The sequence below is a fragment of the Hyla sarda genome, chromosome 2 (genome assembly GCF_029499605.1).
Source record: "Hyla sarda isolate aHylSar1 chromosome 2, aHylSar1.hap1, whole genome shotgun sequence".
NCBI classification, from domain to species: Eukaryota; Metazoa; Chordata; class Amphibia; order Anura; family Hylidae; genus Hyla; species Hyla sarda.
Window position 1 is genome coordinate 425,751,467 of NC_079190.1, and position 15,790 is coordinate 425,767,256.

The 15,790-nt window shown below is 43.0% G+C and overlaps 1 protein-coding gene across 9 annotated transcripts in view; it reads right to left on the bottom strand.

The window, feature by feature from the left end:
• SSH2 (slingshot protein phosphatase 2) overlaps positions 1–15,790 on the bottom strand; it is a 271,552-nt gene that overhangs the window by 49,080 nt on the left and 206,682 nt on the right. Inside the window, exon 1 of one of the 9 annotated variants that reach the window (XM_056558983.1) lies at positions 12,162–12,479. The exons of the other annotated variants lie outside the window; for them this stretch is intronic. Within the exon in view, the coding sequence (XP_056414958.1) occupies positions 12,162–12,220 (59 nt within the window). The 5' untranslated portion in view covers positions 12,221–12,479. Of the gene's footprint in view, positions 1–12,161; positions 12,480–15,790 lie in introns of those variants that run through there. 9 annotated transcript variants of the gene reach the window in all.

Consider the following 15,790-nt stretch of genomic DNA (forward strand, 5'->3'; position numbering starts at 1 on the left):
AAGGGGTATTCCAGGAAAACCTTTTTTTTTTTATATATATATATCAACTGGCTCCGGAAAGTTAAACAGATTTGTAAATTACTTCTATTAAAAAATCTTAATCCTTCCAATAGTTATTAGCTTCTGAAGTTGAGTTGTTGTTTTCTGTCTAACTGCTCTCTGATGACTCACATCGCTGACACTGCATCAAGTAGCCAATTCCCACCATCATTTATAGTGTTATACAGGGTTTCCCAGCCAGGGTGCCTCCAGCTGTTGCAAAACTACAACTCCCAGCATGCCCGGACAGCCAAAGGCTGTCCGGGCATGCTGGGAGTTGTAGTTTTGCAACAGCTGGAGGCACCCTGGCTGGGAAACACCGGTGTAGTATTTATAGTACAAGCAGCCACAAGGATGACTTATAGTACTACGAGGACCATCAGCCATATGATGCACAGCCTAAATCCGACTATTTTTTTTCCTGGATAACCCCTTTAAAATTTATTTTATATATCAACTGGCTCCAGAAAGTTAAACAGATTTTTAAATTACTTCTATTAAAAAATCTTAATCCTTTCAGTACTTATGAGCTTCTGAAGTTAAAGGGGTATTCCAGGCAAAAACTTTTTTTTATATATCAACTGGCTCCGGAAAGTTAAACAGATTTGTAAATTACTTCTATTCAAAAATCTTAATCCTTCCAATAGTTATTAGCTTCTGAAGTTGAGTTGCTGTTTTCTGTCTAACTGCTTTCTGATGACTCACGTCCCAGGAGCTGTGCAGCTCCTATGGGGATATTCTCCCATCATGCACAGCTCCCAGGACGTGACATCATCATTGAGCAGTTAGACAGAAAACTTCAGAAGCCAATAACTATTGGAAGGATTAAGATTTTTTTTAATAGAAGTAATTTTCAAATCTGTTTAACTTTCCGGAGCCAGTTGATATATATATATATATATATATATATATATATATATATATATATATATATATATATATATATATATATATATATATATATATATATATATATATATATATATATATAAGTTTTTGCCTGGAATACCCCTTTAAGGGTCGGCATCTCCTGGGCCAGGATTATGGAGCAGCGAACGAAACGCTCGAGCGTGGGAACTGCGTTCTGTAAAAAAATGTATATTTGCATGAAACATCTGTGAACCGGAGGCCTCAGCATGTGTGCGAGGATTAAGAGGGCAGTGCTGTACATTAACCCTTTCCTTCAACATGCAGAGTGCTAATAGAAAATACCCAGGCCTCGAAAAAGCCCAAAGCCAGTTTACAATGCTTAACTTATGGCTTTGAATAGTGAAAGTTACTATTTAAAAAACATGTGCAAAACACCACCTGTACTTCAGATTCCAGGAATGAGAACTAAATATATAAATATATATATATATATATATATATATATATATATATATATATATATATTTATTTATATATATATATATATTGTAAACAGCACAAAACAGGCCTTAAATACAGCTTATAACTCCTATATACAATAGACTAAATTGTGCGTCCATAATAGTGACCTAGATTAAACTTTGGGTGGTCTGACAGGGTGCTGGGGTGAAGGTGCAGTAAGATATACCAAATCGAATTAATCCTCCATCGATTTATTTAGTCTGTAAAAGTTGTTCTACTTTTCAAGTGTTCCAATTCGCAAAAGGAGGCAGCAAAGAAGACTAAATAATTCCCTGATGATTTATTAGATTTGGGTTCAGCGAAGGCAAAGTCTACTGGAGATTCCCTCAGCTAATAAATTTATTTTTATACATTAGGCCCACTTTACGGTCCTGACTAGAGATGAGCGAACTTACAGTAAATTCGATTTGTCACGAACTTCTCGGCTCGGCAGTTGATGACTTATCCTGCATAAATGAGTTCAGCTTTCCGGTGCTCCGGTGGGCTGGAAAAGGTGGATACAGTCCTAGGAAAGAGTCTCCTAGGACTGTATCCACCTTTTCCAGCCCACGGGAGCACCTGAAAGCTGAACTAATTTATGCAGGAAAAGTCATCAACTGCCGAGCCGAGAAGTTTGTGACGAATCGAATTTACTGTACCGTATATACTCGAGTATAAGCCGACCCGAGTATAAGCCGAGACCCCTAATTTTAACCCAAAATCCCAGGAAAAGTTATTGACTCGAGTATAAGCCTAGGGTGGGAAATACATCATCCCCCCCTGTCATCATCCAGACCCGTCATTAACATCCTCATCATCATCACCGCCTGTCACCATCCAGACCCTCATCATCCCACACACCCCCCTTCATCATCCCCTTGTCATCATCCCCTTGATCCCTACCCCCCTTCATCATCCCCTTGTCATCATCCCCACCCCCCTTCATCATCCCACACCCCCCCTTCATCATCCTCTTGTCATCATCCGCCCTCAGTGGTCTTCAACCTGCGGACCTCCAGAGGTTTCAAAACTACAACTCCCAGCAAGCCCGGGCAGCCATCGGCTGTCCGGGCTTGCTGGGAGTTGTAGTTTTGAAACCTCCGGAGGTCCGCAGGTTGAAGACCACTGCGGCCTTCGACATCATCCAGCCCCCTCTCACCCCCTTTAGTTCTGTACAGTACTCACCTCCGCTCGGCGCTGGTCCGGTGCTGCAGGGCTGGCCGGTGAGGAGGTCGTCCGGTGGGATAGTGGTCCCGGGCTGCTATCTTCACTGGGGGCGCCTTTTCTCCGCGCTTCGGGCCCGGAATAGAGGCGTTGCCTGGACGATGACGCAGAAGTACGTTGGCAATGAACGTACCTCTGCGTCGTTGTCAAGGCAACGTGACTATTCTGGGGCCGGGCCCGAAGCGCTTAGAAGAGGCAGCACCGGACCAGCGCCGAGCGGAGGCGAGTACTGTACAGAACTAAAGGGGGTGAGAGGGGGCTGGATGATGTCGAAGGCCGCAGTGGTCTTCAACCTGCGGACCTCCGGAGGTTTCAAAACTACAACTCCCAGCAAGCCCGGACAGCCGATGGCTGCCCGGGCTTGCTGGGAGTTGTAGTTTTGAATCCTCTGGAGGTCCGCAGGTTGAAGACCACTGCGGGTGGAGAGTTCACTCGAGTATAAGCCGAGGGGAGTGTTTTCAGCACGAAAAATCGTGCTGAAAAACTCTGCTTATACTTGAGTATATACGGTAAGTTCACTTATCTCTAGTCCTGACTGTGGCAGGACTATCTAATGCAGTGTTTCCCAACCAGTGTGCCTCCAGCTGTTGCAAAACTACAACTCCCAGCATGCCCGGATAGGCGCAGCGTGTCCAGGCATACTGGGAGTTGTAGTTTTGCAACAGCTGGAGGCACACTGGTTGGGAAACACTGATCTAATGGACTTGGCTGTCTCCTGACTCTCCCACAAAGAGGACATGACACACACCATAGGTAAAAACACACAACTCATTTATTGGGTCAGCGCTGTACTCCTCTGCAGGTGGCACTGCACTCTGTCCATTCCCCGTACGGATTATGAAGTTACAAATCTGTGATCTGACAATCCCCGCAGGGAGCTCTGATTGGTTCGCACCAATGGATCAATCAGAACTCCTGGTGAGGAATATAAAATCCCCACACAGAAACATATTCCCTCCCCCGCCCGGCCAGAAGGGGGAATGCACAGTACCACTCGCACCTCCGTACGAGGTATAGAGGTGCAGGCACCATCGGTTAGAGCATAATGTGATCTGAGAGAAGGTCTTTATCCTTACTTTGCTGGGCTCCATGTTGGGAGCGGGTTGGGGCGAGGAGAAGGTGTGCCACTGCAAGAGTTGGCCGGCCCCTCCGAATGTTCACCAGCATGAATATAACTTTACAAAACCGCGGGCAAAGTAAGGAAAGGGACCTTCTCTTAGATCGAATTATGCCCTAACTGATGGTGCGTACGGTTGTGACAGTTTCGCTTTAACGGTACGTTCACACGTACGCAGATTTGATGCACAGGATTTTCTGCTGCAGATTTCAATGTAAACTAAATGACTGAGCCCCGCTTCTAATTGGCAGTTACAAATCCTCCGCATCAAATCTGTACAGGATCCTGTATGTGTGAACGTACACTAAAGGGGTAATCCAGCCCTAATACATCTTATCCCCTATCCAAAGGATAGGGGATAAGATGTCTGATCGCGGGGGTCCCGCCGCTGGGGATTGCGGGGGTCCAGCCGCTGGGGACCCCCGCAATCTGTCATTCAGCACCCACCTTTGCGAGCTATAAGCGCTGGAGGCTCCGTGTGTACAGCGTGACGACCACACGGCCGGAGTATCGTGACATCACACCCTGCCCCCTCAATGCAAGACTATGGGAGGGGGCATGACGTCACACGGGGGCGGAGTTGTGACGTCACGATACTCCAGCCCCGTGGTCGTTATGCTCGCAAAGGTGGGAGCTGAATGACAGCCGCGAGAACCCCGCGATCAGACATCTTATCCTCTATCCTTTGGATAAGGGGATAAGATGTATTAGGGCTGGAGTACGCCTTTAAATGCCAAGTCAGTGTTTCCCAACCAGGGTGCCTCCAGCTTTTTCAAAACTACAACTGCCAGCATGCCCAGACAGCCTTTGGTAGGAAACACTTGTTTTTATATGCCTACTGTACATATTTCAAGGTAAAGCCCCAAAAAGCCCAAGACGTTTACCCCCCATTAATCGATTTATCGGCAACGAATTAGTTGTTCAATTAATGGTTTGTTGCAGTCGTAGAACAGAAGCAGCCATATTGGATTTCATGTATGGCCAGTTTTCTTCAGACGTACCACAGAGCAGTACACAATAGCACTGTAATATGCCTCCATTCTAGGCTACTTGATGTTTGTACTTATCTCTATAGGCTGGCCGGTGGCATTTTGTTGTAGTATACTGTATATACCAACCCAAAAGAGGATTTTCAGGAAAAAAAAAAAAAAAAAAGTCTACAGCAAACCAATGACCACCATGAGTCACGAGGGACAGGGGATAGTCGGCCATTTTTTCTTGAGAGAAACAATGAAGAAGTTTTCATAACAAGGCTCCCCAATGTTACGAAAGCCACAGACATGAAAGCCCGATATCCTAGATTACTCACTAGCTGTTCATGAATAGACAAGCCGCATCCTCATGAATAGGATTACAGTGTCCCAACCACAAAATGGCTGCCGGATAGTATATAATAAACAAGGGAGTCAAAGACCACTCCTTCCCGCTCAGTTTCTATTTTTAAAGCAGAAGACATTAAAATATTTAGCATTTTCATACAGGGACGCCCTTTACAAGACAGCTGTGGGGGTCACAAGTGGGAAAAATCCTCCTGGAGTAAACCAAGAGGTCAGTCACAAGTCTCATGTACGAGACGCTCATCCTACATACATGACTGACATGTGAACCATGACAGGAAAGACGACGAAACGTTACAGAACTGTGGGGGCAAAGAAAAAAACGATTATCCTCCTATAATAAAGTCTACTGGTTTGGAATAGTAGAAGAAAGTGAATTTCTAGTCAGGTTAAATCCGCGCAATTGCAGAAATGGCCATCATGAGCCAATTAAGTACAAGGCCAGATTTTCTCATCTGTTTCCATTATAAGAAAACATTTTATTTTAGGAAAACAATTGCTTTATAACTTAAGGTCTAGTTCACTTGTTACAGTTTTTATTTCTTATTTTTTTCTGGGTGAAAACCTACATGGCCACCACTACAACTCCCACTGTCCGCCAGCTTCCCAGACTCTTAATTATGGCTGCAGCCTCCTATTGTTTTTAATGGGATACTGCTGCATTGTGCAAGTGCTGTAAAGGATCGCCACCAAAGTTCATTATTCTGCCCGAGTCCACCCGGTACTGTAGTGTTTCCCAACCAGGGTGCCTCCAGCACCAGTTGCAAAACTACAACTCCCAGCATGCCCAGACAGTCTTTGGCCATTAAAGGGGGACTCCAGTACTGAATTTCTTATACGCTATCCAGAGCATAGGGGATAAGTAACTGATCGCTGAGGGGTCAGCTCACTGGGACCACCATCTGCATCCCCCCCCCCCCCCCCACGGATTGAGGATAAGAAGTTCAGTACCAGAGTTCCCCTTTAAAGGAGTACTCCCGGTGGAAAACTTTTTTTTTTTTTTTTTTTTTTATCAACTGGTGCCAGAAAGTTAAACAGATTTGTAAATTACTTCTATTAAAAAGTCTTAATCCTTCCAGTACTTATTAGCTGCTGAATACTACAGAGGAAATGGTTTTCTTTTTGGAACACAGCGCTCTCTGCTGACATCATGACCACAGTGCTCTCTGCTGACATCTCTGTCCATTTTAGGAACTGTCCAAAGCAGCATATGTTTGCTATGGGGATTTTTTCCTACTCTGGACAATTCTTAAAATGGACAGAGATGTCAGCAGAGAGCACTGTGGTCATGAGGTCTGTGTTCCAAAAAGAAAAGAATTTCCTCTGTAGTATTCAGCAGCTAATAAGTATTGGGAGGATTAAGATTTTTTTTTTTATAGAATTAATTTATAAATCTGTTTAACTTTCTGGCACCAATTGATAAAAAAAATAAAATAATAATAAAAAGTCTTCCATCGGAGAACCCCTTCAAGCATTGATTTCAGCCAAAGCTGCTGCAAACCTAATTCGAAGTGGAATTTATGTAGTGTGCATGAGGGTCCAATTACACAGGACAGAAATGCTGCAGATTTTACCTGAATATCTGTGCAGGTAAAATCCACAGCAGAACATAGTAGGCAGCAGGTAACTGGATGGGAATATAGAAATCTTATCCACATGCTGCAGAAATGTGCAGTGAACCCTAGAGGTGAGCGAACTTACAGTAAATTCGATTCGTCACAAACTTCTCGGCTCGGCAGTTGATGCCTTTTCCTGCATAAATTAGGTCACCTTTCAGGTGCTCCGATGGGCTGGTAAAGGTGGATACAGTCCTAGGAGACTCTTTCCTAGGACTGTATCCACCTTTTCCAGCCCACCGGAGCACCTGAAGGCTGAACTCATTTATGCAGGATAAGTCATCAACTGCCGAGCCGAGAAGTTCGTGACGAATCGAATTTACTGTAAGTTCGCTTGTCTCTAGTGAACCCCATGGTGCATGGAAAATCTGCCATGTGTGAAGCTACCCTTGAAATTTTGCATGCAGAATAGAAAAAAAACAAAAAACTAACAGTTCAATCCTACAATAACAGAGCTGAGAAAACTTTTCAGAATATTTTTCCAGCACAAAACTAACATCCCAGAGCTATAGCGCTTAGTGTAATGTGGCCAGCTGGCATCCAGCAACACTGTCTCTGTCGGAACGTTTATGAAGCCTTTTCGATGCAAGCGACAGGGCGTCTACTGTAAGCTGACGGGGACACTGCCTAAGGTCAATATACTGTCCCCTTCCATATTAGTCAAGGGGAGACAACACTATATTTAGCTGTGGTATGCCCGGTACTTGCCAGCTGAAAAAAGAACCAAGCCCCCTTTGACTTTGTCTGAATTAGGTACTGAACGGTCTCGCTCTCAGGAATGGAGAGGAGAGGAATACCGAATAAGTACTGAGAAAGCGGGTGATGTGTGGACTGTCTAATATCAGTAGGGGTCTATCACTTTCAGGCTCTTTATAGCCGACGCTGCATCAAGTAGCCAATTCACACCATCATTTATAGTGTAATACAGGGTTTTCCAACCAGGGTGCCTCCAGCTGTTGCAAAACTACAACTCCCAGCATGCCCGGACAGCCAAAGGCTGTCCGGGCATGCTGGGAGTTGTAGTTTTGCAACAGCTGGAGGCACCCTGGCTGGGAAATACCGGTGTAGTATTTATAGTACAAGCAGCCACAAGGATGACTTATAGTACTACGAGGACCAGCAGCCATATGATGCACAGCCTAAATCCGACTCACATTTAAAGGGGTATTCCAGGATAAAAAATAATTTTATATATCATCAACTGGCTCCAGAAAGTTAAACAGATTTGTAAATTACTTCCATTAAAAAATCTTAATCCTTTCAGTACTTATGAGCTTCTGAAGTTAAAGGGGTATTCCAGGCAAAAACTTTTTTTTTTTATATATATCAACTGGCTCCGGAAAGTTAAACAGATTTGTAAATTACATCTATTAAAAAATCTTAATTCTTTCAGTATTTATGAGCTTCTGAAGTTGAGTTGCTGTTTTCTGTCTAACTGCTCTCTGATGACTCACGTCCCGGGAGCTGTCCAGCTCCTATGGGGATATTCTCCCATCATGCACAGCTCCCAGGACGTGACATCATCATTGAGCAGTTAGACAGAAAACTTCAGAAGCTAATAACTATTGGAAGGATTAAGATTTTTTAATAGAAGTAATTTACAAATCTGTTTAACTTTCCGGAGCCAGTTGATATATATAAAAAAAAAGTTTTTGCCTGGAATACCCCTTTACGGTTGTCATTTTCTGTCTAAGTGCTCTCTGATGACACGTGTCTCAGGAACCGCCCAGTTTAGAAGAGGTTTGCTATGGGGATTTGATTCTAAACTGGACGGTTCCCGAGACACATGTCATCAGAGAGCACTTAGACAGAAAATAACAATCTTAACGTCAGAAGCTCATAAGTACTGAAAGGATTAAGATTTTTTAATAGAAGTAATTTACAAATTGTTTAACTTTCTGGAGCCAGTTGATATATATAAAAAAGTTTTTTCCTGGAATACCCCTCTAATTTGCAGGTAAAATCGGCAGCAATGCCTGTATGTGTAAGCTCACCCGAAATCAAAGACCATGTTCCAAACTTGATTGAAGGCTCCAACACAAGGCACCCCACCGATCGGCTGTTTAAAGGGGTGCTCCTCGAGGAAAACTTTTTTTTTTTTTTTTTGTGCCAGAAAGTTAAAACAGATTTGTAAATGACTTCTATCTTAAACTCTTAATCCTTCCAGTACTTAGCTGCTGTATGCTCCACAGGAAGTTCTTTTCTTTTTGGATTTCCTTTCTGTCAGACCACCGTGCTCTTTGCTGACACCTCTGTCCATGTCAGGAACTGTCCAGAGCAGGAGAGGTTTGCTCCTTTTCTGGACAGTTCCTGAAATGGACAGAGGTGTCAGCAGAGAGAACTGTGGTCAGACAAAGGAAATTGAAAAAGAAAACTTACTGTGGGGCAAAAAGCAGCTGATAAGTACTGGAAGGATTAAGATTTTTATATAGAAGTAATTTACAAATCTGTTCAACTTTCTGGCACCAGTTAATAAAAAAAATAAATAAATAAATAAATAAAAAAGGGGCCATGGCACTTGTGCGAGTGCTGCAGCCTTTCTAGTGTTTGCATTGGTTCACCATTTGTAGTGATGGTGCAAAGGTATTTGGCCAGTTCAGCTAAATGGGACCCCTGTGGACCTAATATTGATGTCCTATTCACAGGATAGGCCATCAATTTGTAAAGGTTTGATAACCTCTTGAAGTAAAGAGCATTCATGCTTGTCAAAGACCAAGACAGCTCTCGGCCACAATGTCCACTTAGCTACATAAATAGAGCATTGTCTTCCTCTCCAAGACCCTTATAGACCCTTAGACTTTGCCATAGGGCCCCACTTATCTGGTGATCTGTCATAGGTGCCAGATGAAAACAAATTTGTTGCATGCACTATTTCTTCCGTTACCTTCTTCAGTCACAAAATAAAGTCCGTTATTAATAACGGGCCACGACAGGTTAAAACTGATAAAAACTAGAATGGGATTTTGTAATGGCTGTTTAAAGGGGTACTCCGCTGGAAAACATTATTATTATTTTTTAAATCAACTGGTGCCAGAAAGTTAAACAGATTTGTAAATCACTTCTATTAGAAAATCTTAACCCTTCCAGTTCTTATCAGCTGCTGTATGCTCCACAGGAAGTTCTTTTCTTTTTGAATTTCCTTTCAGTGCTCTCTGCCGACACCTCTGTCCATGTCAGGAACTATCCAGAGCAGGAGCAAATCCCCATAGCAAACCTATCCTGCTCCGGACAGTTCCTAAAATGGACGGAGGTGTCAGCAAGAGAGCACTGTGGTCAGACGGAAAGGAAATTCCAAAAGAAAAGAACTTCCTGTGGATCATACAGCAACTGATAAGTACAGGAAGGATTAAGATTTTTTAATAGGAGTAATTTACAAATCTGTTTAACTTTTTGGCACTAGTCGATTTAAAAAAGTTTTCCAGGGGAGTACCCCTTTAACGGCAGATTTTCAGGGCTTTCATAACGGAACATATAACGGATCTTTAAAGACGTTAGAATGTATAGTGTGTAAGGGGCCTTAGATCAGATGTGACAATTCTGTCCCTACCGTGTTTCCTTACTAATGCGAGTTGACCATCAAACAGAGGTTATCTGGTGAGTATCTCAAGGAGCTCCCCAGCCCCCACCTTACCACTAATAGGAGTGTGAACGCAAACAATACTAGTGGCTTCTGATGTAAGGGCAGTCACCAGCCCCCTCAGCTCCTTTCATCAATACATCGAGATCCCAGAACAAAAGCTGCAGATAAGCCGGAAAGACTTTCCAGAATCTGAACTTCTGAGAAGATAAACCATGTACCGTATTTTTCGCCCTATAGGACGCACCGGCGTATAAGACGCACCCTATTTTTAGGTGCAAAATCTAAAAAATTTAAGATTTTGAACCCAATAGTGGTCTTTAATCTGTGGACCTCCAGATGTTGCAAGACTACAACTCCCAGCATGCCCGGACAGCCGTTGGCTGTCCGGGCATGCTGGGAGTTGTAGTTTTGCAACATCTGGAGGTCCGCAGATTAAAGACCACTGCACAGGAGGTAATACTCACGTGTCCCCGCCGCTCCGGACCCGTCTGCTGCTGCCCTGGATGTCGCTCCATCGCGGTCGCCGTATCCCCGTCGCTCCGGAACGTCTCTGCTGCCGGACGGGTATCCTTGCTCTCCGTCGCCGTCATTACGTACGCGACGACGTGATGACGAGGAAGGAGAGCGCCGGCCATACAGGGGATCCCTGAACGGAGAAGACACCGAGGAGGCAGGTAAGGTCCCTCCCGGTGTCCTGTAAGCACTAATTTGGCTATTCAGTCGGGCTGTTCGGGACCGCCGCGGTGAAATCGCGGCGGTCCCGAACAGCCCGACTGAACAGCCGGGTTAGTGTCACTTTCCCTTCAGATGCGGCGGTCAGCTTTGATCGCCGCGTCTGAAGGGTTAATACAGGGCATCACCGCGATCAGTGATGTCCTGTATTAGCCGCGGGTCCCGGCCGTTGATGGCCGCAGGGACCGCCGCGATAGGGGTGTATTCCCCGTATAAGACGCACCGACTTTTCCCCCCCAGTTTTGGGGAAGAAAAAGTGCGTCTTATACGGCGAAAAATATGGTAAAAGGTCAACAGGCTCTCCAACTACTGTCATGCTACAACACTTTCGCTGCATGGTTAAACAACAATCCAAACAACCACATCTCACATACTGACACATACTTGTTCCTCTTCCCACTTAGGCTGAATTCACACCACGTTTTTGCAATACAATATCCAATTTCAAAAACGTATGGAACCGTACTGAAAACCATATGCCAAAAGATGCATCCGTTTTGCGTCTTGTATGGTTTTTTGTCCAGTTTTTTCCTGTACCCAAAACCTTAGCCTACCAAGGTTTTTGATGCGGGTGAAAAACTGTATTGAAACAGTCTATTTTTTTTTTTTTTTTTTTTTTTTTAACATGGGAGTCAATGCAAACCGTAGGTGCGTACGGTTCCCTGGGGTTTCCACCATATGTTTTTTGACTTTGCACAGTTTTGTTCTTGGAATTTCAATCAAACAAGTGAAACTTTATTCATAATGGAGTGAAAAGTTAAAAACGTATATATATATATTTTTTTTTTAAACCGGATGCATCCAGACATTTTTCAAACCGTATACGGGTTAAAATTTGTACACACACGTTTTGATGCAGTTTTTGAGGAATCTGTTTTTCATCAAAAACCTGATACGGGAACTGTATTGCAAAAACGTGGTGTGAATGCAGCCTTACATCTCATACAAAACATTTCACTTATAAATAGTCTGACATAAAAACACCACAAAAAATAAAAAATAAAAAAAATAAAAAACATCAAACTTTACTGACCAGAAAATGACTGAAATCATACAACTCTTATTGTGCACCAAGTATGACAACTCTACAGGAGAACAAACTTCAGGTACATTGAGGACTTCCTAAGGTCACTGCTGTCACTTACCTGGAAAACTGAAATATTCCTTCACTTACTGCATGAAGAAAAAACATGACGGAGATCATCTCGAGATGGTTCAACAGCAAATGGCTGCCGGGACGAGAACTGGGCTTCTAATGTCATAAGACATCACAAGGGCTTCTATAGTGTAATGCCACATGTGGGTGACGGGATGTGAATATTTAGTGTTTCGGGGCCAGAATGAATAGCAGCCTACAACCATTGTCCATTGTGCGCCGCCATCTCATCTGCTTATCATGCACAATTCTTCTGTTGGTCAACAGATTCCTTGTGTCAGGTTTATCGCAGTGTACACATCTCGCAGCGCTGATCATCGACGGCAGAGAAAAGAAGAATTCTAAATCAGGGTACATTCACAAGGCCGACTGTCCCCCGTTTTCTTTATCTCCGTTTCGGTTCCGTTCTTGCAGGCTGTAAACGCATAAAATCAGTTTTGAAAAAAAAATCCCATTCATGTCAATGGAATTTTTTTTACAATCCGTTTACATCCGTTTGTACCGTCTGCACTCATGTCCGTTTTTTTGACGGCAGAAAAAACGGCACATGAGGTATTTTTTCTTCCGTCAAAAAAACAGATACAGTAAATTTAACATTGAAGTCTATGGAAAACGGATGAGCCTTTAAAAAGGGGTACTTCGGTGGAAATTTTATTTTATTTATTTTTTTTAAATCAACTGGTGCCAGAAAGTTAAACAGATTTGTAAATTACTTCTATTAAAAAATCTTAATCCTTCCAGTACTTATTAGCTGCTGAATACTACAGAGGAAATTCTTTTCTTTTTGGAACACCGAGCGCTCTGCTGACATCACAAGCAACAGTGCCCTCTGCTGACATCTCTGTCCGTTTTAGCACCATATGTTTGCTATGGGGATTTTCTCCTACTCTGGACAGTTCTTAAAACGGACAGAGGTGTCAGAAGAGAGCACTGTGTTCGTGATGTCAGCAGAGAGCACTGTGCTCCAAAAAGAAAATAATCCTTCCAGTACCTATTAGCTGCTGAATACTACAGAGGAAATTAAGATTTATTTTTTAATACAAGTAATTTACAAATCTTTATGGCACCAGTTGATTTAGAGAAATTTTTTTTTAAATTTATTTATTTTTTACAGTGGAGTAAATTAAATGTCATCCATTTGTATCAGTTTTTTGGATCAGTTTTTACTTCTGAGCATGCTCAGAACAAAAACAAAACAAAAATATTTTTTTTTTATATTTATTAACTGTACAATAACGGATTCAAACAGATACAAACGGATAACATCCGTTATTGTCCTTTTTTTTTAAAGTCCGTTTTTATTTTTGACGGGAGAAGAACGGGTCTAGACGGCCGTGTGAACGTAGCCTCAGATGTAACAATTTATGATTATCTGAGGCAGTGTTTCCCAACCAGGGTGCCTCCAGGTGTTGCAAAACTACAACTCCCAGCATGCCCGGACAGCCGAAGGCTGTCCGGGCATGCTGGGAGTTGTAGTTTTTCAACATCTGGAGGCACCCTGGTTGGGAAACACTGATCTGAGCAGTCTAAAATCCCAAGTGATACAGCCAGGTGAAAAACAAAAACATTATTATACAGTTAATAAGTAACTAGAAAAAAAACAAAGAGATAGATATGCAGAACCTGAGTGACTGTACGTGAAGTCAGCCATATGGATGATTATAGGAGCAGCTATTGGCGGAGGTCAGGACTGGCACTGGGTGAGCTCATACCAGCACAGCAAACATTATGGCTAGAGATGAGCGAACTAACAGTAAATTCGATTCGTCACGAACTTCTCGGCTCGGCAGTTGATGTCTTTTCCTGCTTAAATTAGTTCAGCCTTCAGGTGCTCCGGTGGGCTGGAAAAGGTGGATACATTCCTAGGAAAGAGTCTCCTAGGACTGTATCCACCTTTTCCAGCCCACCGGAGCACCTGAAAGCTGAACTAATTTATGCAGGAAAAGCCATCAACTGCCGAGTCGAGAAGTTCGTGACGAATCGAATTTACTGTAAGTTCGCTCATCTCTAGTTATGGCTTGGACACTTTCTCTAAAATGTCTGGGCCCCGTTATGAAAATCTTAGATACCCTGTGCGCACACAGCGATTTGCTGCAAATTCACAAGAAAATCTACAAGTGTTACATGTGATCACACGTTAGCTCGGTGCACAACTGACCCCTTGTTTAGCAAAAGGAAAAAAATGCAGCAAACATGGAACAATCCTCTATAGATAAAATAAAAGTGGTGGGCAAAAAAAAATCTATGCAGTGGTGGGCCCGGAAATCTATGCAGATTTGTCAGCATATGTATACGGTTAGGCCCCTTTCACACATAAAAAGGTATCAACTTGTAAAAACCTCCATCAAATAGTCCTGAAAATGACCGTCCAAAAAATCCCATTAATGTCAATAGGATTTTTTGACCATCCTTTTGCATCAGGTTTGTCCGTTTTTACTAATCCCAGACGGTGCATGCACTCATTTTAGTTCCGGCAAACATAAAGTTGAAATAACGTCCATTAAAATTTAACATTGAAGTCTATGGGAAACAGATGTTCACAAAAAACATCAGTTATTATCAGTTATAGTGTTTTTTTTATTATCAGTTTTTCATACTGAGCATGCTCCGTACAGTATTACAACCAGGAAGTCACATGGAAATAAAATAACGGACTATAACGGGTGGTAACGGATGGCACATGTCTTATTTTGACAGAATGTCTGTTAAAATTGGTCATCAGTTATCATCAGTTGTATTCAGTTATTTTATCCATTTTTTTTTCATGACCTTTTATAGCTGAATAACTTATGTCACAATGCAGGAACATAACTGTAGTGTGAAAGGGGCCTTAGGCCCCGTTATAGTCCATTATTTTATTTCCATGTGACTTTCTGGTTGTAATGCTGAACTGAGCATGCTCAGTACAAAAAAAATGGATCATAAAAAACGGACAAAAATAACGGAGATAAGTGAAAACTGACATACCTGATGCAAAAGGATGGTAAAAAAAAAATCCCATTGACATGAATGTGATTTTTTGACGGCCGTTATCAGGACTATTTGACGGGAGTAATGATGGAGGTTTTTATAGGATGATACCTGTAGTGTGAAAGGGGCCTTACACTGTTCTTTCTAATCAGATTTCATGTACTGTATACTTGGCCTAACACTCTGTTACCTAATGAGATGTTAAATAGATTCGGCACATGTTTAGGATACGAGCACATAGCGTATTTTTCCGCAATGGTGCTAGTGCTGGGCGGTATGACCAAAAATGTGTATCACTGTATTTTTCAAACTTATGGCGGTTCCACGGTATTTGACTATTATTTTTCCCACTCATTTCCCCTAAACCCCTCCCCCGACCCAAATGCATTATCAGCCGCAGTGCGCTGGGGAACTAATCGTGTATGAGCCGCGGGCGCTGCTCTGCTTTTCCTCCCCCACACCAAATGAACTATCAGCCGCAGCGCTGTCCCCACATCGGGGGACTAATCATGTTATCTGCAGGCGCTGCTCTCCTTCTCCTGCTGTGAGCTGCGGACGCTGGAAATGAATGAGTTGTGAGCCGCAGGATGGAGAACAGAAGCTGACACCTCCCCCTGCAAGCGCAGAAAGCCAGTGGGCCACGGGCGC